Here is a 27740-nt window from a genome sequence, read left to right on the forward strand (position 1 = left end):
TCTTCACTTGACAGTTGAGGAAAGTGGGGTAAACAGTTTAAGTGATTTGGTCACATGGCTAGTATGTATTTGAAGCTGGATTTAAATTAAGGTCTTCCTCACTTCTGGACCAGCTCTCTGTCCACCAGCTGTCTCTGGGGAAAACATTATAACTACCAAAGGAATCGAGAAAGGCTTGGGAGAGGATGTGGAAGCAGAGCTAAGGAAGATAAAAACTCTGAGGCAGAAACCAGGAAGGAATAATGCATTCCAGGAATTCCTTAATTGTCAAATTAGGATACCTTCTTTGGTTAGGATTAAAGTAAGATAGTCAAGTCAAGTTAACAAGATAAAATATGAGAAACCACTTTGCAACCAGGAATGTGCTTTACAGATGTGAGGCAGCACTGTTAATATAATTATTCCATTGAACACTGACTTTAAAGTAACAATTGTTTCACTTAATCCTTCAGTTGTATTTACTGGATATTATGACTCATTCAAAAAGGAAACTTTACTGAATTTCTGCTTGAAGGCCCCAAATTGCAAGCTTCACCCCTGGATATATGATGTTTACATTCATGGCTCCACTAGTGGTTCAAGCTTTGGAACAGGATTCAGAAAGGCTGCATTCTATTTCTGGCTTCAGTGTTGACCTTGGACCTTGGTTTCAGTAACCATAAGACTGGGGATAATGCTATTTGACACCTATCTGTCCAATGGGGATGCTGTGAGGATTTCTAGGATAATGGTTGTAAAGTGTTTGAGCACATTGGAAGAAAGACAGTATATAAATACAAAATATTGTCACAAAACACCTAGAAAGAAATAAAGGAAACGGTTTTTCTGGTATCCCTGGTATGGACAAGTCAGTCTTTTTCTACTGGAAAAAATGTTACACATTTTTGACTAACTGAAAGGACACATTACACCTAAGGTCACTGCTCTGATAATAAAATCTAAGCCTGTGACATGCAATCCTTTAAAAAAATTAAGTTTTATCACCTTTCTTTGCTCTTACAGATTTCCTATGATTTCAGTGATAAACCCATCAAAGTAATTAATACTAACTAGTATAAAGTATTGCCCATTCAAAATAGTTTCCATTCATATTGATGTGTGGGATGCCTAGGTGTCTGCAGAATAAAAGACCTGTGGCCACAAAGTAATGAGATAGATCTATTTTGTAGCTTCGGGAAATGTTTTATTACTTTATAACCACATATCATGTTTTTGATTTTTAAAATTTTTTTTTAAGAAATATGAAGGGCTAAAAAAAAAAATGTGAAGGGCTTTGTAGATAATCTTGTCCTACTGATAAATGGATATTCTTTTGTTTAGTCACTTGGATAGACATGTAATAGCTGTAAGAAATAGTGAAACGCAAGCATCCAGGTTATCATAGATTTCAGAAATATTAAGTGACTAGGCTCAAATAGGAAGCAAGAAGTACTGGGATATCCTACCACTTTCCTTTTAATAGGATAAAGAGATCCACATATTCTACCAAAACCTATTAAAAGCATAAGATATACAAAATGGGGATAATAAGAAAACCTACGTCACACCAGCGTTATTGTGAGATCAAATGAAATATGTATATAAAGTGTATTGTAAAAATTAATGAAAATTGTTGGTTTTTGTAGCTGCTATTGTAATTATAGTGGGAAGAGGGGATACAGTATCGTCAAAGGGCAAAGGGAAACTGACAACTTCATGATTTTGCCAGCACTGGGCCTGCAGACAGTAGCAGAAATGCAAAATGGCATGGATTAGTATCAAAGAGTCCTCAGTCAAAATGGTCACACTTACACAGAGGTTGCTTTTCTGAGAGCAAAATACATGTGATGGATCAGGCCTATCAGCCACTGGTGGTCAGATCCCATTCTGGAATACTGGCCTATGGCAGTGGATACACAGGGGGGCAAGAACAGCAAACTGGGGATTCACTTATAATTCCAGCCCCAACACTACCTTACTGTGTTAATGTATACTTAGAAATTGGCCCAATTTTTTACCAAGTTGGTAAAGACAGTCAAGTTGGCTCAGACCAAGTCTGAAAAACCTTCCAGGACCTTTCAAAGCCCTCGGGATAATCAGCTCTGCTTGAGCAAAAGACAATAAACAAGCACCTGTTCAAATGGGAACCTGCTATTCTACCTTTCTCTAAATTTCAAATCACCAAAGCAAAATAAAAGACCCAAAGAACAAATGACCACTAAAAATCTCCTCATTGAGTCTGGCCGATCTACCAGTAAAAAGTGCTTCTTCCAGTCTTTGCAGTTTCAGAGAACTCTATATCTACTTCCAACTTTGTATTCAACAAAATATTTGGCCTACTTGATTTGAGGCTATGGATACTGACTTAATCATCTTTGCTTCACATTCTGCGCAAACAAATATTTGGACTCAAAATTGTGATCATCTCAAGTTAGAGATATCTTGATAACATTCCTATTTTTAGGCCACTAGTTAAGGAGGTTGACCACAACTGATTCAGATTGATATGGTTTTCTAAATTTTGTTAGGGCCTACCTGGCTATTTCAAAATAGATATACCTACCTTAAAAGTATGGAAGATTTCCACGGTGGGCCAGGGATCACAGGTAAGTTAATTATATGTTCATGTTAAAAATTACATCTATCTACAGTTTTTGAAAGAAATACAAACTATCAAAAAACGTTTGAAAGGATAATTCAAAATTGCTAATAATCAGAGAAATAAAAATTAAAAGAACTCTGAAGCATCACCTTATAATGATCCAATTACCAACAATTGTAAAAATGATAAATTAAATACTAATAGGTCTATGAAAAAACAGGCATGCTAATTTATTGCAGTTGAGTTATGAATAGGACTAAATGTTTTGTAGCGCAAGTCGGGATTATGTACTAAAAGAGAGAAAATTATTTATGCTATTTGACTCAATGATCTCACTATTGAACTTATACCCTAAGGAGGTTATTGACAGGAAGCAAGATATATTTGCAAAAAAAAAATTCATAGCAGCACTGTTTGTAATAACAAAAGGTTGGAAACAATGTATATGTACAATAGGAGAAAGACTAAATAAATTGTTATATGCGAATTTAATTTCCTTGATAGGAAACATTCAAAGAAATACGAGAATTATAAAAAACGATAAAGAAGATAGAAAGTATATACGAGGGATCAACACTAAGTTGCTTAGGAGAGTTAAAGGATTTGCCTACAGTTACTCAGAAAGTAAGAGGCAGATTAAGAATCCGAACCCAAATCCTATAGAGGTCTTTCCTCTGCATCATGTTGAAGAAAGCACACAGCTCTTTGTTCTTTTAAAAAAGAGTAAAAAGGGAAAGAATTTCATACACAATCATTTAAAATAACTTTCTGTCTTGTTTTGCTTAACTGTTTAATTACTTCTGTGTTTATATTTTTCTGCTTCAATAAAAGTGTTACAAAAAATTCCTATCTCTTAAAGATATGGTGAAAACTAAATTTTACAATAACGAAGGTGAATAAATATAATTATTCATAAAGTATTTCACATTACTTGGCAAGTGCAAATTGCCGAGGCTTCTCCCCCCACCCCCATCCTGCTACAGAGGTACAGAACAGGATTAAAAATGTCTTGCTGGCATAGTTTAACTAAGGACAACAAGGTCTTATGTTTTCTCTTGTGATTAGATCACATCTCATATTTCTGTTGGTAAAAAGCCCTAAGACTTAATTCATGTTCTTTACCTTTAATACCAAAATATAAGACACATTAAAGTACTAAATTGTCCAGCTATTAAACCTTAGCTGAATTTTAAAATTCTTAATCTGGTACAGCCCAGAACAACCATGGTACTATCTTATGAATAGCCTATGAATAATCTATTTATTTTGATAATACACAAGTCATCAAAACAATGAAGAATGGTTGGTTAAACTTATCAATTGGATGTCTTTCCTCTGGGTTTCTTCTTTCACCACCTTGAGACACTTCCTTTACAACCATCAAATGCTGGATAACCTAATGCCCCATTTTTTTAAAGCATCTGTGGATACAAAATTGGGGTCTAACTCCTACCACTTCCCTCTACTCACACAAACCTCACTGAAAAAAAGGAGTAATTTTGAGTACATAAGTACTTCAGGTTTGGGTCCACAGAGAGTTAAATTAATACCCTGGCTTGACCAGTTCAACTTACAGTACATCTTCATTTGCCCAGTAACACAATCTATAGCCAACTGCTAACCAAGTCAATATGTGGTAAGAGTAACAGCCACCCTAACTCGCCTTGATAATTATTCTCCTTTAACTGACATAATATTCAATATACTGTTGTTGAGAGCGATAACGCTAAAAATTGATGCCTTGAGGGCTACAAGATGATTGAGTTTTAGCCAGATAAAATGACTTGTACACTAATGGTGCATTATAGGGCTTTCCTCCCTTCAGATGAACATTTTATAGTCTGTTCTTTCTAAAATGCTATGCATGTGTGTATAATTATATTACAAGTCATTCTTGCATATCCTAGTTCATCCTAACAGATAATTTTAAAAAATATTCACTAATATCACACAATGCAGTTTTTTAAAAAAATGCTATTTTTCTATTGTTCTTTTGTTAAAGATGATTTTTTTCCTCCCCCCCAATAAGATCCCAGTTTGGTGTTTAAACCTTTTGGCCTTTTTTATTTAAACAATTATACTATAAGAAATGTAGAAAATAAAAGGCAAATAGCAAAAGGCATAATTTAAATAAAATTTATGATACATCAATTCTATCAATAAAACAAAACAGATACTAACACCTACAGTTCATATGAACACGAACATCAACTAAATTTCTTTTCAAACTGCCAAATCTAACCTCCGAATTAGAAAAGCAGGCTATGGGTTATATTTTAAACTTTGATACCTAAATTAAGGGAAATTAATTTGTAATGTAATTAAATATATCTAAGGCAAATCACAAGTTTCATTATTTGCTTTTAAAATCTGCTGAAAAAATAAGAAATGTTATTTTTTCATGGATATAAATTATTTTCCCCTTCTTTATTTGTTAAACTCACACAATTTAATTTTTTGTTCCCAAGTCCCTAAAATGAGTTTTTTAAGGAATTAACACTTATAAGTATTTTTTTGCATTCTACTCTAAGACAAGTTGAAAAGTTAAAGAATGCTTGATTTCTGTATAAAGAATTTAGACAGCAAAAATACTGTATAAAAATATACAGCAGTTACAGATCATATAAATTGTGGCCAATCTCTAATGCAAATTAATATTACTACAATAGAGAGGAATTGGTGACTTGGAGATCTATCCCTGATAAGAACTCAGTGGATTAAGATGGCAAAATTGAATCATTTAGTCTCTCTATTTAGCTTCAAAGAGCAATTACCTGGAATACATCAAGATGTCTTTAGCAAAAATACACAGGAAACTAAAAGAGTGTATGAATATGAAAACAAAGCAATACTGCAAAAGCAACAAAGAAAATAGGATTTGGCAAAATATTTTTGATGTTAAAATAGAATATAAAGAAACTTTAACAGCTCCACTCACATCATGTCATAAAAGGCTTATTTATTTTATATAAGTATAAACCAATTTTAAATGGTCACTAAAATCAAGGTCATCAAAATAGGAAATTTTCTGGCAGCTAAAAGTTCCCCAAGTTAGAAAATATAGCAGAAGTGTGTATGTGTGTGTCTCAGGACAGGCCAAACCACAAAAAGTGCAAGCAAATACTATCTTTGATTACTTCATCTACTTTTTGGTAACCTTTGCCCTTCCAAGGTCATCCAAAGTTTATATTCCTACTATTCTCATCAAAAACTACAAGTCTCATCTTTTAGACCCTCAGAGCTAAGTTTTCAAACCTTTCCAAGTATATAATTATTTATTAATCTGAGAAAAAAAATGCATATTAATGTGCTAATGGATTAGTCATGAGTACACTTCTTTTTTAATCCCACCAATAAAAACTGATAAATTTGTATTCCATAATTAAGATTTAGAAGACACTTTCCACACAACTGTGTAAGGTATACAAATATTATCTCTATTTTACAGATTACAAAATTGAGGCTTCACAAATACATATGTCTGATTTGCCTATATTCACACAACTGGCAATAAGTATCGCTTAAGATGTAAACCTAGGTTTCCTGACTGATTTAGTGCTTTTCTGTTACATCAAGTATTTTCTTACATGATTATTTGTACCTCAAGTCTTTTAGAAACAATATTTTTAACTCTTGTCTAGTTGTAGGGATTTTATGTTATGCCAGGTAAGAAAAGAGGGTCGCTCTATGTCTCGATGGTAAGGAGAAATATTTTGGAAACAGTTGAAACCTTCTGTCATTCCACAGTACACAAGGTAGAAAGATACACACTCCACTTATTATTATACACAGGAATGGGTCCTGGAGGTAAGGATTAGTAGTTAAACAATTATGATTCAGTACTTACAAAGCCAGGCTGAAATGAAAGGATACCACACAATCAGCTAGGAACACTTTCCCCAATTTTTAAGACACTTTTCTCTGCAAACATCAGAAAAGGTTTTCTGTACTTACTACCTTCACAAATCTGTCATTTCCTTTTGAAAGCTCCCTCCTCCTTCAAATGGCTGTGACTATTTCCTGCTATTTCAGGGTCCCAATAAGTTGTTCTCAAGGTGACTTATGAATAACCCCACCTATCACAACTACGGGAGAAAAAGAATGAATGACCACGAACATATTTTACAGACAAGCTACAATATGATGCAAACGGTTTGTAATAGGCTGTTCCTAGTTGGGAATCAGTGCGGATTGAAATATTTTGCAACAGCCCTTAACAGTTCAAAAGTATCCTCCACTAGAAACTAGAAAGACATCATTATGGAAAGAGTATAATGTTAAAGAAATAGGTATTCTGTATCCTGGCTCTCACAGCAGACTCTGCATGTGGGATACTGATGGTTGCTCAGTGAAAGCCTACAAATTGGGAAAAGAGTGAAATCAGACCAGTTATACTTGTCTCCTGGGTTTAAGGACAGCAAAAACCATTCAATAGTATGGAAGCATACTGGGAGGGAGTGGGGCCAATGAAAGTAAAACTGGGAAACTAACAGTCTTGAAAAACTCTAGGTTGGTTGGACAAGAAAGGGATAGAGAGCTAATAAACCCCGATAGAATGGTACCAGAGTTCTCTCGCATTCAGGGCAACCTATATAAAGCATACTTTCAGTTTAAGTGGGGACAGGATACAGAAACCTCCCTTGTGGGAAAGCATGTAGAGGTAGAAGGGAAAAACATTGGGGAAGTAGGGAAGAAGGGTAACCCCAGCTCATCATATGGCAGCATCTCATTTTAATTAATTATTTTTACTAATTAGGTTGTTAAGTTCTGCATTCTTTTTTCTTTTCTAGTCTCCAAAAGAATGCAAGAACTTGCAAACCCTCTATATTTTCAACCCTGAAGCAAAGTCCCACTTGTCTCACCTTAGTTATATCTCTGTTCATAACTGAAACTTACAAAGAATAAATTAGGTAGACCCAAAACCCAGAATCTGCTGTCTGGGGACAAGAGGCTAAAGCTGTACAGTAATTAAGCAGATGTAGAAATAAGAGGCCATAGTGACCAACTTGTGCTAAAAAAGGGAAAAATAAAAACCTTAGGGGGCAAATAGACATACAGTCTAGAAAACTGAGGCTGCCTGACAGTAATGTCTGCCTCTCTCCTTCGGGTTGCATGATGCCCTGTCATGACATTTCCTGTCTTTCTTTTGAGGACTTCCAAGCATTCCTGATATTCACTTTAATTAGAGTTCAACTTTATATAAATATAGGAGTGGTGGAGATATACAATATTATTTGCTATCCCCCAGGTAAGGATCCTACTCCCACCCATACTTGGCCACTAATACTCTATATCACTTCCTACCTGAAGGATGTATCCCCGGACGTAGTCCCGCAGCGTCCAGCCTAAGCCATGGAGAATATGCAGTACCTCCTCCTGTTTGAGCACACTGAAGAGTCTGTCCAGCAATATCTTCAGCCTCACAGGGACTGCCTGGGTTCCGTAGAGCATCAAGCTGCTGATATCAAACACTACGTTGGACTGAACAATCTCCACTTGAGTCGGGTGGTAGAGGTGTTGTGTGCTAAGCTTGTCCAAGGCTGGAGCATGGTGCAGCAATGGAGAAAAAAGGGAGAGGAGATAAAGACGGAAGGGGAAAGCAGACAGAAAAACGGGAAACAAGTTATTTCAGGGCAATAGGGTCTGTGTCTTCTGATGGTTACCAAGAAAAAAATTCCCATTCATTATGAATGGTGCCTCCCCCCTCTCCCTTTTGTTCTCTCTCTAAAAAACAAACACACAAACAGATTATAGACTATAGTAAATGAAACACGATTCAACTTACAAGGGAAAAAAAAAACAGCTGCTGAGGGTGTTTTAAAATGAATGGTATAGTCTCTATAAATCTGACCAATTACTTTGCTGCTAATTGAACTAACCAGGGCAACACAAGTAATGATGGTAGTGAACAAAATCCTCAGCTTAGGCTCTGACATCAATCTTAATCAACCTAACTTTTTTAGAAGGAAATTCATCCCTTGCTATATATCTCAATGGCTTGAGAAGGAAGGAGAGTCGGTGTTATTGTAGCCTGAATTTTAAGGTAATAAGAAAATCAGAATTCTTCATGGATGGAGAGCAATCCAATCAACTACTAATGATTCTAAGGTTGATTATTCCAATTGAATTATCTGGAAGCGATACCTGCACACCTTTGGGAAAAATTGCCAGTGAATAGAGATATGAGCAAAAGAAGAAGAAGAGGAGAAAGAAATGGAAATGCAATTTATAATTTAGTTACTTGGTCATAAATAACCTGTAAGCATCTTTGGATTAAATCATGTTTTTATATTGTCTGTGGATTTCATTTGACAGGGCTCTCTTTTTCTATTACTAGTTGTATGACAATCAATAAGTCACTTAATAGTTCTCAACCTGTGTGTGTGTGTGTATGTATATATATGCATATATAATCTGTTCATATTTAAAATAAGGAAACTACCTAACCATGACCTTGCCACCTGGACCAAAGATTGTGGCCTAGAACAGTGGTGTCAAACTCAAATAGAAACCTATGGGAGCATACACACTTTGAAAACCACAAACCAACAATATCTATGTCATAATATATTTTTCTTTTGTTAAATATTTCATAATTCTGTTTTAATGTTTGATATCTCCAATATATTTTATCTTCCCAATGTCCACCCTAGAGTCACACTATCCAGACTGCTGAACACCTCAGGTGGCCCATTTATATTAGGCCAGGCCAGCTCCAATCATGATTCACTTTGCTCCCCAATTATCTCCTCATAAGCCAACTTGCCTCTGTGCTGCCCCACCCCCAAAACTCTTTTCTAGTTTGGAAATAATAAAGCAGTACTTCTGGAAAGGGGGTACCCATTTGCTCCCTTATGGCTCACTCATCATGCTTCCAATTTTCCAAACCAAAATACTTTGGCCTGGCCATACTAAACCCCTCTTAATTAGTCATCTCCACCTATTAAAATATAATCTCCTTGAGGGCAGGGACTATCTTTGCCTTTGTATTTATGACTCCAGTTCTTAGTACAATGTTTGGAAAGTGCTTCATAAATACTTTTTTATTCCTTTATTCATACGGTATTTGTATGTATTATCTAACTTATAGCGTTGTGGAAAAATTGTATAGTAAACTTTACAATGCTATACAAATGATATTATTATGGTCAGTAATAGTGGAGGAACTACCATGTAGTATACACCGTCCCTGTCTTAGGTATACAATCATTACGCTGTATTTGCTTACATATATTACAGGATGTATATGTGCATAAATTTTATGTGTGTATTAATCAGGGATGTATATATGTAATTGTTTCAATACATTTTCCCATAGAAACACCAATAAGGAATTAGCAGTAGTGTCAAAATCAAATTGCATGTTTATTTTAAGTTTAAAGCACATATCTACTTGGACAAGAACTATCAAAATTCTAACTTCACAAAGATTTGTTCATCAGATGATATATATGAAAAAATAGCTATATGACTTAGAGGTTACAAATAGTCCAAAGCGCCAGAGCTATTGGTGCGAAATCCTTGTTCTACAGTTCTATGAGTGTATTTATTCAAAAACCCGATTTAATATTTCAAAGATATGTAGTTTGGTACAACAATTTTTAACCTTGTTTGTGTGTCACGGACCCCTTTCGGAACCTTGTTAAGCCTATGGACCTCTTCTCAGAATAATGTTTTTAAATACTTAAAATACATAGGATTAAAAAGGAAACCTTTGAAATAGTTATGCGCGCGCACACGCGCACACACACACACACACACACACACACACACACACACACACACACAGAGAGTTGTCAGAACCCTGCATAAGGACCTCTGGTTTAAATCAGTTTGGATCCTCTTTTGCAAACACACATGGCAGCTCCTCTGCCTTAGGAGATGGACTGTGTAAGATGATGTGACCAAAACACCAAAAGTCATTTCATCTAACCTGCTGAAGACCACCCTCATTGAATTCAGCTATACTGTTCTTTGGACAAGAGACATATCATGTTAGGCCCTAAATTCAAATTGCCTCTCCTTAAACTTATACAGGTATGTAATTGGTTAAATAGGCATTTGTGGTCTAAGCCAGGAATCTAATCACCATACGGAACATTTCTTAATTTCCATCTAACTAACTTTTAGAACACTGACAGCTAAAATCGAAGCCTGTCAATACTATCCAAGAGTCAGTAACTTTAATAAAGTCAGCAAATAAATGCTAAGATTATTAATACAAAACATGACTTGAGATGAAATAAGGTCCAGAGGTCCAATCTTAGTTCTACTGCTTCTGTGCCATGTTTTGTAGAGCAGATTATGAAGTCACGTGACTACACTGTAGCTCAGGTTAACTACAATGATGATAAGGCTGGGTACTTCCTTATGCAATCACAATGTAATACCATTATTATAACTATGCATATGCTCCACTAATCATTTTCAAAATACGACTCTGTGCCTCCAAGATGGTCATCTCACCTCAAGGTAAGTCAGCTGTACAGCGCACTTCAAAATTCATGGTTGTTCATGACAGTTTTTTTGCATATTCTATTTACTAAATGGTGTGGCCATCTCAGTCCTCATATATTAAAACCTTATTCTATAACATTAAGAACTGCATAATGTTCGCTACTCATGCTTATTTTGTATTACTTCTCAATATACACTTGAATTTCTGCTTGTTAATTCAGGAATGTTTTTTAAAAAACACATTTTTAGTATTTCAAATATTGTTTCAGGGCTCCTCCTCCTCCACTTTGGTTTCTTCTTGACTTGTGGTCACTGGAGAGTTCATGTACTCTTGATAAATTGCTTTCTTACATCCACAGTGTAAAGGCCCTTATCATCTACCCGCTGGCTTCATTCAACACATTTACTCTGAGGAATACTTTGTCAAAGAGTTCTGGTTTCCCCATACTTCATTTCTTGCAACTGATTTGTCTGATCTTTCCTATTCTAGTGGTTAAGTCAACTTTGAATAAATAGCTTTAAAAATTAATTTAATGTTTAGGAAAGATAAGGGATTGGCAAGCTTAGGGATTGAAGTCTTCTCTCACTCCACAGGGCATTTAGGCTGCACGAATGTGAAGGGTGGTATTATTTCTGCTCCTTTTCCAGTGTAGCTTAACTATTTGGCCTTATGATGAGTGGCTGATCCGCTCACAGAGCCCAGTGAATAGGCCAGATTGAAATCTAAATGATTTAAATACAGCTCACTCTTCTGCTCTCCCCTTCCCCCACTACCACCTCCTTCAAATTTTTATTCATGAAATCCCCCAATGCTGTCATGGATATGCAAAGAATGCAGGGGGTGGAGAAGATATGTGACACAAAAACTGATTTTACAAATGTTTGTATCAATTTGCAGCCATGAGATGCAGCCTGGGCTGTAGTACAGATGCATGTAAATGCTAGATGGAAACCTTAGTAGAAGCAAAAGATAGAATCCTTTTCCCAAATCCTATGTCAATTCCATTCAACATGGAAAACTCTGAAAAGAAAATTTTAGAGTACAGAAATAAACAGAAAAGAGGGTAAACAGAAGTGTCCCTGAACTTAAGATAGAGGGATGGAAGCAGTAACAATTTGATACATATTATTTGATTAATCCTTACCAGTTCCCAGTGAACTAAGAAGTAGGATAGTCTTAATACTATCTGTAGAGAGGATGAAAGGGAGGCCTAGACAATTAAAGTTAATTTAATGGTGTTTACAGGAAAAATAATAGCTGTGATGAGTTTGTAATATAATGACACAGGTAGCAGCAACCAGGGTGAACAGGGTGAAATAGATGTCTAGAATAGGCCTTTAAAAAAATATCCTGCCTTGCTTGTTACTAATTGCAAATTCCAGGAAATATATAGCTACAGATTTAAAAGATCTTTTGAGTAATCTAGTTCTATTCATATATATCCACTGAACTATATATATATATAAAGTTACAAGGTTGTACATATATAATGTAAAGCCTCCTTGAGTGGCCAGTTCAAGAATGGAGTAGCCAAATATCTTTGTGGTACGGTTTCAGTACCATAATGCCTAGAAGCAAACACCTGGTCTTTAAGTCTCCTTTCCATTCCGATTTTACGATTCTATAAAGCAGCTTGATTCTGCCTGCAGGAGCCTTTAGCCTAAGATTGAGAACCAAAGGGTTAGGCATAGGATTTAGAAACATCAGGAGAAAGGAGAAATGGGCAGAAAAAGAAATGAACTACAGAGACACAGATGCTCAAAAATATGCATGTAGGTGTGTGTCTCTGTAAGTATTTATATCTACAGATGCAGATGTGAGTATATCTCTATAGCTATCTAATACAGAGATATATACAACATACACAAAAGGTATTGCATTTTGTAATTAGCATCTTACTTTAGACTACACAACATCATACTGCTGTTTATATTTGTATTTTCAAAGAAGAATAGTAAAAGAGGAAGTATGGTATGAAGGAGACAGGGCTGGGCTTGGGGCCAAGAATACTTGTGTTCAGTTCTATGTGTATTATGCCATAAAGTAGTGATGTAAAACACAAATAGAAAGAGACATATAAACTTAGAAAACCACAAATTAACATTATCTACATTATGTTATATTTTTATTTCTTTGTTAAACATTTCTCAATTACATTTTAATCTGTTTAACAGTCTGAGGGTCTTTAATAGGATACTGCAAAGGATATGCCAGAAGATCACAAGTTCTGCCGTGTCAAATTACAAGGACTTTCAGTATGAGTTCAGGAATGGACTCCGTGACTGTTACTCCAAAACCTGACTAGCTATACTGGTGAAAGTATAGACGTTCAAAGTATAGAAAAAGTTGGTTTTTTTTTAAAAATAGATTTAACTGAAACGGACCTCAGAGGTCATCTATCCTGACAATCTTACTTGACAGATGAGTAATTGAGGCTTATTGAAATGAAGTGGCTTGCCTAATGTGACCCAGATAGCAACAATGCTTCGTTCTGGGATATATAAAAAACAAGACCCATTCTATTTCTATTTTCACAAAAATATCATGACAATATGTATAATAATGTAACTTATTTCATAATTTTTTGGAAGGAGTGATGAGAACTTTAAAAGATGAAGATTTTGAGTTAGAAAAATTATTTGGGAGTCAAAATAAATAAAAGGCAATAAAGAAATATGCTATCTCCACTATTCACCTATGGTCTTACCACTTATAGTCTCAACCCCCAACAATTAAGCTTTTATTTCCTACAATTATACATAGACAAATATAGAAATATGAAATTTTAGAGCTAGGAAGGGCTTTAGTCACCATCTGTTTCAATTGCCTCATTTTGCAGGTAAAGTTTATTGAGGCCTAGAAAGAAGTATATTGCTGAAAGTTCACACAATAAGTTAATAACAGAACAAGGACCAGACTTCAAAATGATTCTGAGTTCATTGGTCTCAGGCCTACATCATGTTGCCACCTATCAAACATAGACATTTTATACTTTGGGCCCTTTGTTCTTACCTTTCTATGTTACACTTCCCTCCACTTCAGAGATCCCAACTACACCCACAATTTTAACTATCACTTTAAAATGGATAATCCCAAAACTTTCTGTCTTTGACTCACTTCTCTAGAGCTCCAGTCCCACATTTGCAGCTTTCTACTAGATAGCAAGATACCTTGCTGCTTGCTACCTTGGACAAAATCTGTGTTCAGATGAATTGATATTCTCATTCCATAAACGAGCTTTTCTTCCCGAGGTGCTTGCTTCTGGTCTAATTCCACTTTCACATTCACTCAGGGTTGCCCATTCAAAGCCATCTTTGACTCATCTCTTTACCCCGTCATTCATATCCAGTCAGCAAAATCCTACCAATTCTAGAACCCTCGTGATGGCTCTTGTATTCATCTTTTTCTTTCTAATCCCTCAGCCCACACCCTATTTTAGCCCCTCAGCTCACAAACCCACTCATGAATGGGAAAGGCTAACCTATTCACTCCCCTGGTGAAATTATTATTTATATTCCACCACTTGGGTTATGTTTCTAACCATCTTAGAAATATTCAGTGGATCTATGTGGCTGCCAGACTTAAATAAAGTTGATGCTTTGGCCCAGAATTCAAAGCTCTATATAATCTGATCCCAGTCTTGGCTCCTAAAACCTCACCAAAAGAATACTTGGTCTACTGGTCTACTCATTCTTCTCAAGAAATCCCTTGTATTTTTCCCATGTTGACCCTTATTAAGGCCATTTGCTCCTCCTAATACTATCCTTTCCACAAGAGTTCTAACCTACTAAAGTGCTGTCTCCTCCATAAGCCTTCCTCTCCCAGTCTATAGGGGTGGAATGGCAAGCTCCTTGAGGAAGTAAATGTTTTATCTTTGTATTCTGAACACCACACATATAAAGAGCTTAATAAAAGTTTGTTGAATTTAATTTCTTCCTCTTCTCTATTCTTACAGCACTTAGTATCTTCATAAATGCATATTACCTGCCTTTGTGAGGTATTTGCACGACTATCTTAAACACTTCAACCTGATTTCAAGGCCAGGGCCATGTCTTTTAATTCTTTGCATCTCCTACCTGCCCCTCCCCCCCAAGTACCTATAACAGTACTTTAAATATAGTCAGTACTTCTCAGAATTTATTGAATTAATGAACAGCATACAAGATTAGAAGAGGAAATGTACATAAAGCACTTTGGAAAAACTTAAAATATTATCTAAATGGAGTTATCCTTATTATACAAACAGAATTTTTTTTAAATCGATCACAAGCATTTATTAAGTGTCCGTTTTGTACCAGGTATTGTGACAGGCAATGGATTTGCAACAATAAAAAATGAAATAGTCTCGACCCTTAAAAAAACTTAAAAGGTGAGGAATATCTAGCTACTTAAAAAGGAGAATAGCAAAAAAAGCTAAGGCAGCACTCTCTAGGGTGGAATGAGGTAAGATTACATTCTAACACCTTATCATGGGCCATAAAACCTACTTTTCCCAATTTTTTTCATATTTATCCTATCCTCTCTAGAGTCAATAAGGGTAAGTAGTTAGATCACCTTCAGTAATAAGGGGGCAAGAGGTTTTTTTTTTCCTAAAACTGGGAAGATTTCTTTTTTCCTCCCTCAACTCTCCCACTTTACTCACTTCCTGTAGTATATTAATAAACTTATGCTGTACAATGAGAAGCACAGTGACAATGTTAGGGAAACATGCATAATACCAGGATGCCTATGCTAGATTATAAAATACAGACCACCAATCCTGGTCGACCTTGGCTAGATTTGTGGTCAATGGACTACATTTGTGGTTTCACAACTGATGAGAGTTATGCAGAATTTGGAGACAGTTCAGAGGAAAACCATAAAAATAATTATAGACTTTGAAAATGCTATCTACTAAAAAAAAGATTACTTGGGGACTACTGGAGAAAAGAATTCTAAAGGAACAAAGCAATGTTTATTCAATATATGAAATATTTTTTCTATGGAAGATAATAGCCAACAATCCAACTCTGATATGAGAATAAAAACAAACAGGTTTTAATTGAAGTAGGACAGCTATAGGTTAGATAAGATTTTTTTTCAGACATTAAGAAGTTATTCAAAATCAGAGGAAGCTACTGAGAATGTTCTTCCCTAGAGAACTTCAAAAATAGGATAATACTGATGACTGTTTTAATTTAGTTCTACTAAGTCCTGGCCTAAACTAGATGACTTACAACTGCATAATAAAAGATTATCCAATGAATAATAAGGAATAAGTCTACATTTTTCCATGTGGGAAATGATACAAAAACTACAACATACAGAAATCACAGATAGATGTAGGAAAGGGAAGGAAAACTCATTTATGTCAAGATGAGAAAAATCACATGGATAACAGCTGGAATTTCTGTGGTTCATTAATTAACAAAACCACATTTCATGGCACTGGCAACTAAAGAACAGAATATGTTTTACTTTAAAGTAGCGAAATCAGATTTTATTTTTTGGAAATGAAGAAAATGTCTGGTGGGGGAATTTCCAACAATCAAAAGAGATTAGAACCAAGGGTAAAATTGCTTTAATTTTAAATAACTGACTTTGCCTCTCACACAAGGTAAAATGACTGTTATGCTACAGAATTCACTTAAACATATATTTTACAGAAGATTGAATGAAATAAGAATATATTCAGCGGAGTTGTTTCCTAATGTGTGAATATGAAAGTACTTTTTATTGATCTTAGAAAAATCAGCACCTCAAAACCAAACTGCTTCTATATTAAAGAACTTGCTTTATTCACTTCACTTACATATTCCTTTAAAAAAAAAAGGAACATATGTGCTTAGGCTATTTTCATGGAAAATAACTTATTTTTCAGGTACACTCCATTAAGTAGTTGATACATTCCCCTTCCAGATTTCGCACACCTGTAGGTATTAGTCATCAGAATAGGAAATAAAAGGTAAAGGAAGTGGAATGACTTACAAAACCACATAACTTTAAAGCACAAAGCATTTAACATTTGTGTGAGCATGGTCTAAAAAGAGGCCTTTTATTTCACTAGCTTCCAGTCTTACTGTGGTAGATTTCCATTTTTTAAAAAAAAAATGCTCATTTCATGCATTCTGAAAAAAAAAAAGAAGTCATGGCCATTTATTTTGGGATTAGGCCAACCTACCCTTACATTTGAAGGCTAATTGTTTTGAGAACTGTGCCTCTCCTGATTCCATTCCCCTTGTGCCTCCCAATTACATCCAAAGCATTTGGTCAGCTTTAGAGGCACTATACTCAACAATACCATTTTAATTTCAAATGGAACAACTTTTAATGGAAATTTTTATGACAATACCATTAAAAAATTTTATACTCATTTATGTAGCATTTTAAGGCTTGCAAAAAGTAATTTCCTCACATCAAGTCTGTGAGGTAGGTAGCAGGACTATCATTTTCCAAATTTTTCATAGAAAGAAGTAGAGTCTCAGAGGGATTATGAGACCTAAGAAGGGTCATATAGATGGATGTACATAAAATATTAAGTGTTTGTTGTGAGCCAGGTACTGTACTCACAAGCAACCAAGACAGTTCCTGCCCTTAAGAAGCTTCCACTCTAATAGTGGATGATAATATGCAAAATGGCACTGGAAGGAAAGGGGAGAATGGTAAATTAAATATGCCCAGTGGTGAAATGGAATGGAAATGGATGGGGAGTATGCCTGAAGCCAGGCATCACAGGGCTAAAGCTGACCTATGAGAGCCAAGGGTTGCTCCAAAGAGGAGGGGATGGAGGTGATGGCTTAGTTGAAACAATAAAGCTGGTAAAGGTCAAAAACCAGGAACTAGAACCCCAGTCACAACTCCAAGACCAAGCATTCAATCTGTTAAACTATATTGCCTTTTATGATAGGGCTTTTAAGAAATGTTATTAGGTGTTTTTTTCATTCTATTTTTGTAAATAAAGTCAACTCTGAAAGTCCATAAACTCATCTAGAAGTTTTAAGGATATGTTGCTATTTTGATCTTTGCTTTACAATTATGCTATATTTCACAATGTGCACACTTGACACAGTTATAATGACATGTTATTGCAAGGAGATTGGCACTGGAATTTCTGCAGATTTATTGGGGCTTTAGGTACCCAGCATTTCATCATAAATGGGTCATTTGGAGCTAGCATGGGGCCAAAATTATTCAACTACAAGATGCAGCATTCTTAAAGCAATCTATGCTAGACAAACACAAGCCATAGGTTTAGCAACTGGTTAGAATTTTCATGAATGGAAATGAAAACATAAAAAATATTCAAGAGAGCAGAAGGTCAGAAAAAGGGGACATATAAATGCGATTAAGAAAAAGTCACAATTTAAGGAGTTGGAGTTGATTTGGGGACCAACACATATTATTTGCTGTGTTTTGAGAACACTATGTAATTTGGAGGAAATTAAACATAAAATGATAATTAGTATTCCCTCCAAATTACAGCTTTGGCTGGATTAATGAAGGAACTATACTGCCAAAGAGGGATAAAGCTTTAAATAAAATAGGTAAAAGAATTTTAGGGGGGAAAAAGGGAGTAAGCTTTAGCTCCAAGAAAAAGTATATTTTAAAGGGCTCTTAAGGACAAGATTTAGGCTTTTAGGGAAAAGATTATTTAGATTGTTCATGGCCTCTGGGAGCAAAGGGAACATCACACTTGTCATTCGCCACTGCTCAGTTCAGTATTTCTAAACCAAAATACTCCATGTAGTCTGCTAGAACTTTTGGGTACACAACTTGAATTGCCTGCTTCAAAGGTTTTGAAAGACACTGTGAGATAGTTTAAAGCTACAGTTCAATACAGTTTAATAGCTACAGAGTTAGGAGACCTAGAATTTAATCCTGCTTCTGAAATGCACTACTTATATACCATTGCACAAAGGCCTTAAATTCCTTGAAGATTCAGTTTGCATACTAACAGTATAATAAGAACTTGACACATGTTGTGGGATTTTGTTTTCCTTTTAATTTTCTGGACAATAAATTTCTAAAGAAATTTTTTGTTTTTCCATTACCACAACTTTCCCAGTATTCCTCCCCAGAATTATCCCATATAGCAAACAGTATTTTTTTGCTATACGGAAAAAAAGAAAAGAAATTTTAAAATGGCATAAATGAGCAACACATCAAAAAAAAAAGCCTGAAAATACATGTAATGTAAAACACTAGTAGACACGCTACCTCTACAAAGAGATTCGGTGAAAATGTCTTCTGTTATTATTTTTTTCTTGGCCTACTCGTTATTTAAAAATTTTGCAATATTAAAGTTTGATTTTTTGTGATTGCTTTATGCATTTACATTGTTGTAGTCATTGTGTATGTGTTTTCTGGCTCTGTTTATTTCACTCTATGTCAATTCATGTAAATCTGTCTTTCTATACTTATCTGTGTTCAATAAACTAATTACTTCTTATGGTATATAGATATTTGATTACATTCACATATCAGAATTTGCTTAGCTATTCTCTAATAGATGGTCATCTATTTTGCTTCTAAACATTTGCTATCAAAAGAAATACTGATATAAATATTATGGTTTATGTATAGCTTTTTTCTTATCAATTATATCCTAGGTATATCAGCTTAATAATGGAATCTCTTGAATCAAGAGCTATGGATATTTTAGTCACTTTGGGGGCATAATTCTCCTTTTCAAAATGGCTGTGCAGTTCCACAGATCCAATAGCAATGCAGTAGTGTGCTTATTTTCTCACAACATTCGTTTTGATTTGCATGTCTCTTATTATTAATGATTTGGAGCAGTTTCATATGGTTGTTAATATCTTACAATTCTGTAGAAAACTCTTTTCCTATTCATTGGCCACTTATCTATTGTAGAATGGCTTTGATTATGCCCTGTGGGAACTGTTATTATTTTATTAAGTTCTGTAAAGAATTCCTTTGACAATTTAATTGGTATAGCATTAAAACTGTAATGTAACTTAGGTAGTATTGTTATATTATTACACTGGCACAGCCCAGCCATGAACACCAGTCGCATAAAATGTTCTTTGGTTCTTTAATGAGATTTTGTAGTTGAATCTAAATGTGAATTCTGTGCGCTTTGGTAGACTGATCTCCAGATGCAAACATTTTATGCATTTTGCAATTATTTGGAATAGGATTCCTCTTTCAACTATTGCCTCTTGGATTTCATTATTATATAGAGATGTTGTTAGCTAAGGGTTTATTAAATAGCCTGCAACTTTGCTGAAACTATTGACTCAATTTTTATCTTTGCTTATTTCCTAATATTTTCCAACTAAACCAATATATCATCAGTAAATATGGATACTTTTATCTATAAACCTATAATTATGCCTTTAATTCCTTTCTCTTGACTGCTATTGCTATCATTTCCAGAGCTGTATCAAATAGTAGTGGGGAGAATGGGCATTCTTGCTTTATTCCTATATTTAATGGGAAAGACTCTACTGTATAATAATTTTATATGATGCTTGCCTTTAGTTTTAGATTGCTACTTTTATAAAGATCCCTCTATGTCTATACTTTGTAGAGTTTTAACATAAATAAATATTCAACTTTGGAAAAAATGATTTTTAATCTACTGAGATAATCACGGGGTTTTGGATATTTGTGTTTTCAAAATATTAAATATGTTGATTATTGTCTTAATGTTGAACCATCTTTGCAACCCAGGTATAAATATAACTTGCAGACTGAATGATTTCTAGGAAGAACTGCAATGGTAAGTTTGATAAGATTTTATGGAAAAACTTTGAATTAATATTCATCATGACCTTGGTCTATGGTTTTCCTTCAGTATTTTATCTGTTTAGGGTTTGGGTATGAGGAATACATTTGCTTCATGTAAGGTATCCTGTGGGGTGTTCTGCTTTTTTAATTTCAGGGAGTAATTTATGTATTGTTGGACTTAGCTGTTCTTTAAAGGTTTGATAAAATCTTCCTGTGAATCCATGAGGACTAGGCATTGTCCTACATTCTCCCCTTTCTAACTCCTTTACAATCAGTTCTATTACTGATATTGGGTTAAGATCTCTAATTTTTATTTTTCAAGACATTTTTCTATTTCATTATATTTTCAGGGGTCTTTTTTTAGTATATAAATGTATAAAACAGTCTGTGATAATTTTATTTCTTCTAATTTGTGTGATTTCAGCTTGCCTATGTGCCATATGGTTGAGTCGATATTCTGTCCTCTCCTTTTAAATCAGATAGGCTGTAAGTTTATCAATTGCATTAGACATTTCAAAGACTAACTTTTAGTTTTAATTTTTTTAGAACTTTTGTATTTCTAATTTATTTCTTCTCTCATCTTTGATAGCTCTTTTTATGTTTATTTTAGGTTTGTTTTATTTATTTGCTGTCTTTCTAATTTTTAAAAATGCATTTTGCTCATTTATCCTTTCTCTTTCTATTTTGCTAATGCATGGTGTAGGAATGATGTTTTTTTTTTTTTCTCCATGGGCAGTTTTAGCTATATCACAGAAATCTCGGTATGATACTTAATCATTATTATATTTATTCATGTTATTATTGTTTCTCTGATTTGTCTTTTGATCCATTCGTTATTTAGAATTTCATCATTAAGTTTGCACTTGGAATTTTTCTTTGTATTTTATCTTTTGTATGTGGCCCCTGAACTTATCACAATTTTTTGGTGGTGGTTGAGGCAGCAGCTAGGTGGCAAAGTGATAAGTGCTAAGTGTGGAGGCAGGAAGACCTGAGTTGAAATTCAGATTCAGTCACCTACTAGCTGTATGACCCTGATGAAGACAATTAATCTCTGCCTTCCTCAGTTTCACCAACTACAAAATGGGGATAATAATAGCACCTATATCACAAGGTTTATGTGAAGATTAAATTAGATAATATTTGTAAAGTGCTTAGCAATGTGCCAGATACATAATTAGTATTTGTTGAATTTTTTTTCTTCCTTCCTTCCTGTTGGATGATGGTCTTTAAAGAATTTGTTTACTATTTTTATAGACTTTTTACATTTGTTTGCAATCTCTCTGTTGCATTGCACTACCTGGACAATTTTTGTAAAGGTTCTATCTGGTGTTGAAATAAATATCTGAATATTCTTCAATAATCTCACTTAGAAGATACCACGAGTCTTTTAGCTCTAGTTTTTCAAACAATTCATTCAATTCTATATTTTCCCCCTTTATATATCTTTTGTTAATTTTATCTAAAGAGGCAGTTAAGTGGCTTCAGTGGATAGAGTGCTGGACTTGAGAAAGACTTGAGTTCAAATCTGAACTTAGACACTCACTAGCTTTGAGACCCTGAGCAAGTAATTTAACCTTGGTTTGCCTTAATCCACTGGAGAAGGAAATGGGAAACCACTCCAGTATCTTTTCCAAGAAAATCCCATGGACAGTATTAATGTGACATGGTGAACAGGGTCACGAAAACACAGACATGAATAAATGAATGAACAACAAAATCTCATCTAAAACTGAGAGGGGCATTGAAATCGTATTGATATCTATGTCATCTGGTAGTTTGGTTAACTTTTTTATGACTTTATATACTAAGGTATTTGAAATATATAAGTTTAATAGGCATTGGTTTGTCATTTATGGTTCCATCAAATACAATACCGCCTTATCTATTTTTCTGTTGTGAATATTTGTTTTTGCTTTGTATAAAAGGAAAATTACAAGTCTTGTGTTTTTAGATTCATATAATACATAGTAAATTTTATTCCTAGTACCTCATTTTTATTTTGTCTATGTCTTTGTTTTACATTGTTTGTGATAACCAGATTGTGAGGTTTCTTCTCATCCAGCTTGTCAACTCTTTTTCATTTTATTGGATTATTTAATCCATTCACATCTGTAGTTCTATGTGTGGTTTATTAGTTTCCTTCATTTGTTTGTAATATTGCTTCCCTCACCCCCTATAAGGATTTTCTGCACTTTTTTCTATAAACAGAATATTTGTTTTCAGTTGTTCCAGCCTAATCTATTTCAAGGCAACCCTGTTGCCACAGACTGTCTTTCTCTTACCTTTTAGTCCAGTGCTTCTTGAACTGTGGGTTGCAACTCCATATGTCATAACCCACAGTTTAAGAAGTGCTGAAGGGGTCATGAGTGGAAAAAGTTTCAGAAGCCTTTCTCAATCTATCACTTCCCATTTGTTAACCTCTTTCTCTTGCTTTGGAGTTTTACTTAACTCATCAGTTCCCTTTTTTCATTCTTTTATCTAGTTATTTAATTCTTCCCTTCTTCTCTTCCTTTCAATTAAGGAAGACTCTTCCTTCATCGTCTCCCCTTCAACTTTTGTACCTTACTTTTAAAAATTTCATTTCCTACACTTTATTTTCCTAAAGAGGAATTTCTTTCCCTTGCTCTCTTCATTATTTATCTTCCTTTTCTGTCTATTCTGGACTTTTATTCTTTAATTCATGGCCCTTATACTTATTTAGTCCTTTTTTAGTCTCTGTATCCACCAAAGAATCAAAGCTTCTACGGTAACTATTTTGGATTCCCTCTTATAAACAATTTCTATGTTATTGCCTTATAGATCTTACCCTCTAACCCCTTTTTCTGTTGTGCCACACTCTTAGAAATACCAATTTCTGAATGTGATAAACAGGATATTGTCCTGTGGTATGAATTTTCTTATGTCCCAGACTGTATATTTCATTTTTAACCTTTGCCCTCCCACTGGTCATTTTTTCCTCCCATTTGCCACAAAATCTCCATCCTTGGTTGATATTCTCCCAATCCTTTGTATGTCAGTTGCCCCCAGGAGCTCTGTTGCCCTTCTCCTGAGGCAGGAAGGGTGATCCATGTAATCAAAGGGTTTTGTAGAGTATACCTATTGTAAGGTCCCTATTTTCATTTATATAATCCCTCTCTCTTCTGCCTTGGGCACATTCATAAGTGGTATTTCTTAACCCCCAATGAAACAATATTTCCCTTTTCCTTCTCCCTGTTTCAGTCCCTACCTTTGTTTCCTTTCCCTTTCTCCTATAAACTTTCTTCGTCCTGAGAGACTAATTATTTTCCCTTTACTAACCTTTACTTACTTGGGTTATATCACACATTCCCCTCTGTCTTCTCTTTTTCCTGTCCCTTTTTACATGCATGCTGTGTTAGCCACAAAATATTGTTTCAGGGCTGTTTTTCCAACATCACTTCTATCTGACTTTTGCTTTCACCTTTTTCTTCTTGTATACCTTTAGAAAGAAATTTCTTAAAGATGCCTCTATGGTTATTGTTTCTGTCCTTGGTTACTGTATTTGACTACCAGTCTTATATTTCTGTTATCTGGGGTATCTGAAAAGCAAATAATTTGTTCAGGTATGGTCTTTTATCTAGGAATGCTCTGAACACCTGTTTTTACAAATATTAAACAATGATCTTTTCTCATTAATAGTTAGGCTCAGGTTTATAGAGTAGATCATTTACTTCATTTGTTTCCAGGACACATTATTCCATTCCCTCTAGCAATCATTGGTGAGTACAGAGTGATGTGTTATTCAAATTACTTTTCTTTTGTATCTGAAGATTGCTCTCTTGGTCACTTTAAGAATTTGTTATTTCATATGGAATTTGTGTCTTGGAGATTTTTGCAGCTCAGTGTTTTTTGTTCATTTTTTCCCTGGAGGTAAACAAGTGGATTCTTTCAATTGGTACTATGCTTTCTGTGCACGATTAGTTCTGGATAGTTTTCTTGTATTATTTGTTACATTATGATGTATGGTTTGTTTGTTTGCTTGATTTGTCATATTTTGCAGAAAGATCTATAATCGTTAAGTTTTCTCTATGCCTCCTGTATCTGAGATCATTTTTAATGCTTTTTAAATTTTCTTCTTCCACATTTTCCTTCATTTTTGAGTATCTGATAACTTATCAGTTATTCTCTCTCTCTCCTTTGAAGTGACTTGGAAATATGGATTCAAGTTTTTCTATTCTCCCAATTTCCTTCACTGTACAGTAAATAAATTCAGTTTCTGTAATTCCTATTCCTCTTTAAATAACTCAGGAACATTGAGTCACAGATTCATACTCTTGAGAATCCATCAGGTACTCTGCCTCATCAAATGTTGATTTATTTTCCTTTGACTTTAAATCTTTATTCAATGACATCTGGGCTATTTTAGCTGATCTAGAGGCTTTTGTTAATATCTTCCTTATTGGCTTATGTGTTTTTGCTCAATGTCATTAATAGAGTTTTCTTCTTCCTGAGATTTTTGGTAGTTTTGGGGTTTTTTTACCCCTTATGTTCTCCTATTGCTCATTCTCTGACTCTTTCCCTTGTGTTTTTAACTAGGGATTGGACCTCAAAGTTGTCTCTGCCTCTTCCCATGTTGTGCAACTCTCATTTTATTGGCCTCAATCTCTACCAAGTGACTTCAGGAGGTTAAAAAAAAAAACTTGTGCCAGCTGAATCCTTGACTCCTTGCCTCAGATTTAGTGTTGTCACATACACACTCACACACACACACACACACACCCTCTGCACAGGTTCCCTCTGTCCCTCAGTTCCCTGGCTGAGTTCTAGTATAGCAAGATAATGTTATACTGTGATCCCAGCCAGGATAAGCTACTTACTTTGGGTTTTTCCTGCCACCGGGAGTTGGGGCCAGAGGTAGAGCTGAGCTCTGTTGCAAAGCCACAGATCAGCTTATGCAGCCCTATAGGAGCATAGCAGGTGGTAGGGAAGGCATGTGTTAGGGGCTAAGGATTAGCCTTCATTATTGTTCACTGGATTGTTTTTTCATTAGGGTAACTGGTGTCCTAGATGAAAGCAGCTGAAATTGTTTAGGGTTTATTTGCTCATAATTTCTATTTTGGAGAGTTCTGAGAGAGTGAGAAAATGTGATAAAATGTCTAGTCCTTGATTTTGTTTGTCACATGACCCAGAAGTCACATATATAGTCTTTTCAAGTCTGTGATGCACCTCATATACATTATCTCATTTGAGACTGACAGTGACTGCCTGTTAAGATATACTAGGTATTATTATCTCCACTTTACACCTGAAGCTCAAAGAAATTCAAAGTCTTACGTGACACTTACAAACCTAGTAAGTGTCAGAAACTAGATTTGAACCTACAGCTTTGTGGTCCAAGTCTAGCATTCTATTTCTAGAACTGTTGTAGGGCAACTGCTTCTAATTCTCAAAATACTATTTATAAGTGAGTTTTTTAATCTATTAAATATGATTATAATAGATATTTACTTGATTTAAATTATTTTGGAAGCTTTGGTGGTCATCAGTATTGGAAGCAGATAGCAGGTATTGTTTGAGCCTTACTTTAGTTGCATTGGCATTTTCTCTTAGCACGAAATGGTTTTTGCATAAATGAAATAACAGGTTTTGAGTACTGAGCATGGGAGAATAACTCACCTTTAGCCATTATGGTAGCCCACAATTAGCCTAAGGGAGAATTTGAGCTCCTATTGTGAATATATTAAATTCAATATTTCAAACATGATTCCCCCCAAACCCACCCCACATGTTTTATACATAATAAAGTCCTCACAATAAAGTTTGAGAATCATTAAAATCTGAATGAGGAAGACATAAAAGATTAATTGTGTTATTTTTAAAAGCATGGCACATACCACCCACAGTCAACTCTTAGATATTCAGTAGCTTGTACCTTAAACAAGCCTTTAGTTTCTCCTCCTCCTTCTCCTCATCTACCTTACCCCTCCCCTTTTGGTAATGCTATTGCTCATTTACAATTCCACCAAAGGGAGGTCAAGAGAAATAAAAGAAAATTCAAAAGTAGATGAGAAACCTTGATGCCAGCTCTATGAAGTCACTTGGTAAGGAAGCTGCATGAACCCTCTGGGTAAAAAGAGCAGTGGATTAGAGGTGTTATCCATATTCTCCTATCCATTCTCTAGTTACCAAGGATAGGGGAGAGATGGTTAAGGAATATGCCTTGCTATTCTAAAAACGTTTCTCAATTGAGTGCAAAATGAGTATTTATAAATCAGACCCCATTTTAAAATACACAAAAGGGACACAGCTTAAGGGGTCCTTAAAAAAAAAGTTCTCTTCTGAAGTAAAGGATCATTTAGAAATCTAAATAACAAACTCTTCATTTGTCTGTTTTGCAAATTCTAATTTTTTCACAGTGTATTTTCTTATAACAGGTCATACCCAAAAGGAAGCCCCACAAGAGGTAAAGCCTCATTTTATAGGGGCAACTGCTTTTTCAACCCAATTTATCAAATATATGAAGGGAATATTTTGTATTAGGAAAAAGTCTGGTATAGGTACTATGTCTTATAAGGAAATTCAAGTCTAGAAAAGCATTGTCTTTTTCCCCATTATGTACATCGTACTCTTGGGTCCTAAGCTCCCTCTATCCTTGCTGGTCCATCTGAGATATCATTCTGGAAACTATAGTTAAATCATTTCTTCCATTCCCAAATTCCATCCTATCACATATACACATGCTTATAACACCGACCTGTGTTTTCTTCTGGACTGGTGGAGTTGCCCAGGGTATTTCTGAAGTATCAAACTGCTGCAGTACTCTACAATCTCACCGGGATTTAAAAAACAAAACAAAACAAACAAAAGTTCATAGGAATTTCCTCATCAGATCAGAGTGTGAGTAGAGTTATGGGGAGAAGGGGAAAAGGAAAAGGAGGGAAACACCATTTTAAATAGATAGCATGAGTTAATGATCGCAACCAAAGAAACAAGGCTCCATAACTCTCACAC

General features: G+C 34.9%; 1 protein-coding gene across 2 annotated transcripts in view; it reads right to left on the reverse strand.

Moving 5' to 3' along the window:
* The window catches only part of BNC2 (basonuclin 2), a 345784-nt gene that overhangs the window by 124308 nt on the left and 193736 nt on the right, over positions 1-27740 (reverse strand). For both annotated transcript variants that reach the window (XM_036738692.1, XM_036738691.1), the window contains one exon: positions 7886-8121. In XM_036738692.1, the coding sequence (XP_036594587.1) occupies positions 7886-8121 (236 nt within the window). The remainder of the gene's footprint in view (positions 1-7885; positions 8122-27740) is intronic.

The sequence above is a fragment of the Trichosurus vulpecula genome, chromosome 9 (assembly GCF_011100635.1).
Source record: "Trichosurus vulpecula isolate mTriVul1 chromosome 9, mTriVul1.pri, whole genome shotgun sequence".
NCBI lineage: Eukaryota > Metazoa > Chordata > Mammalia > Diprotodontia > Phalangeridae > Trichosurus > Trichosurus vulpecula.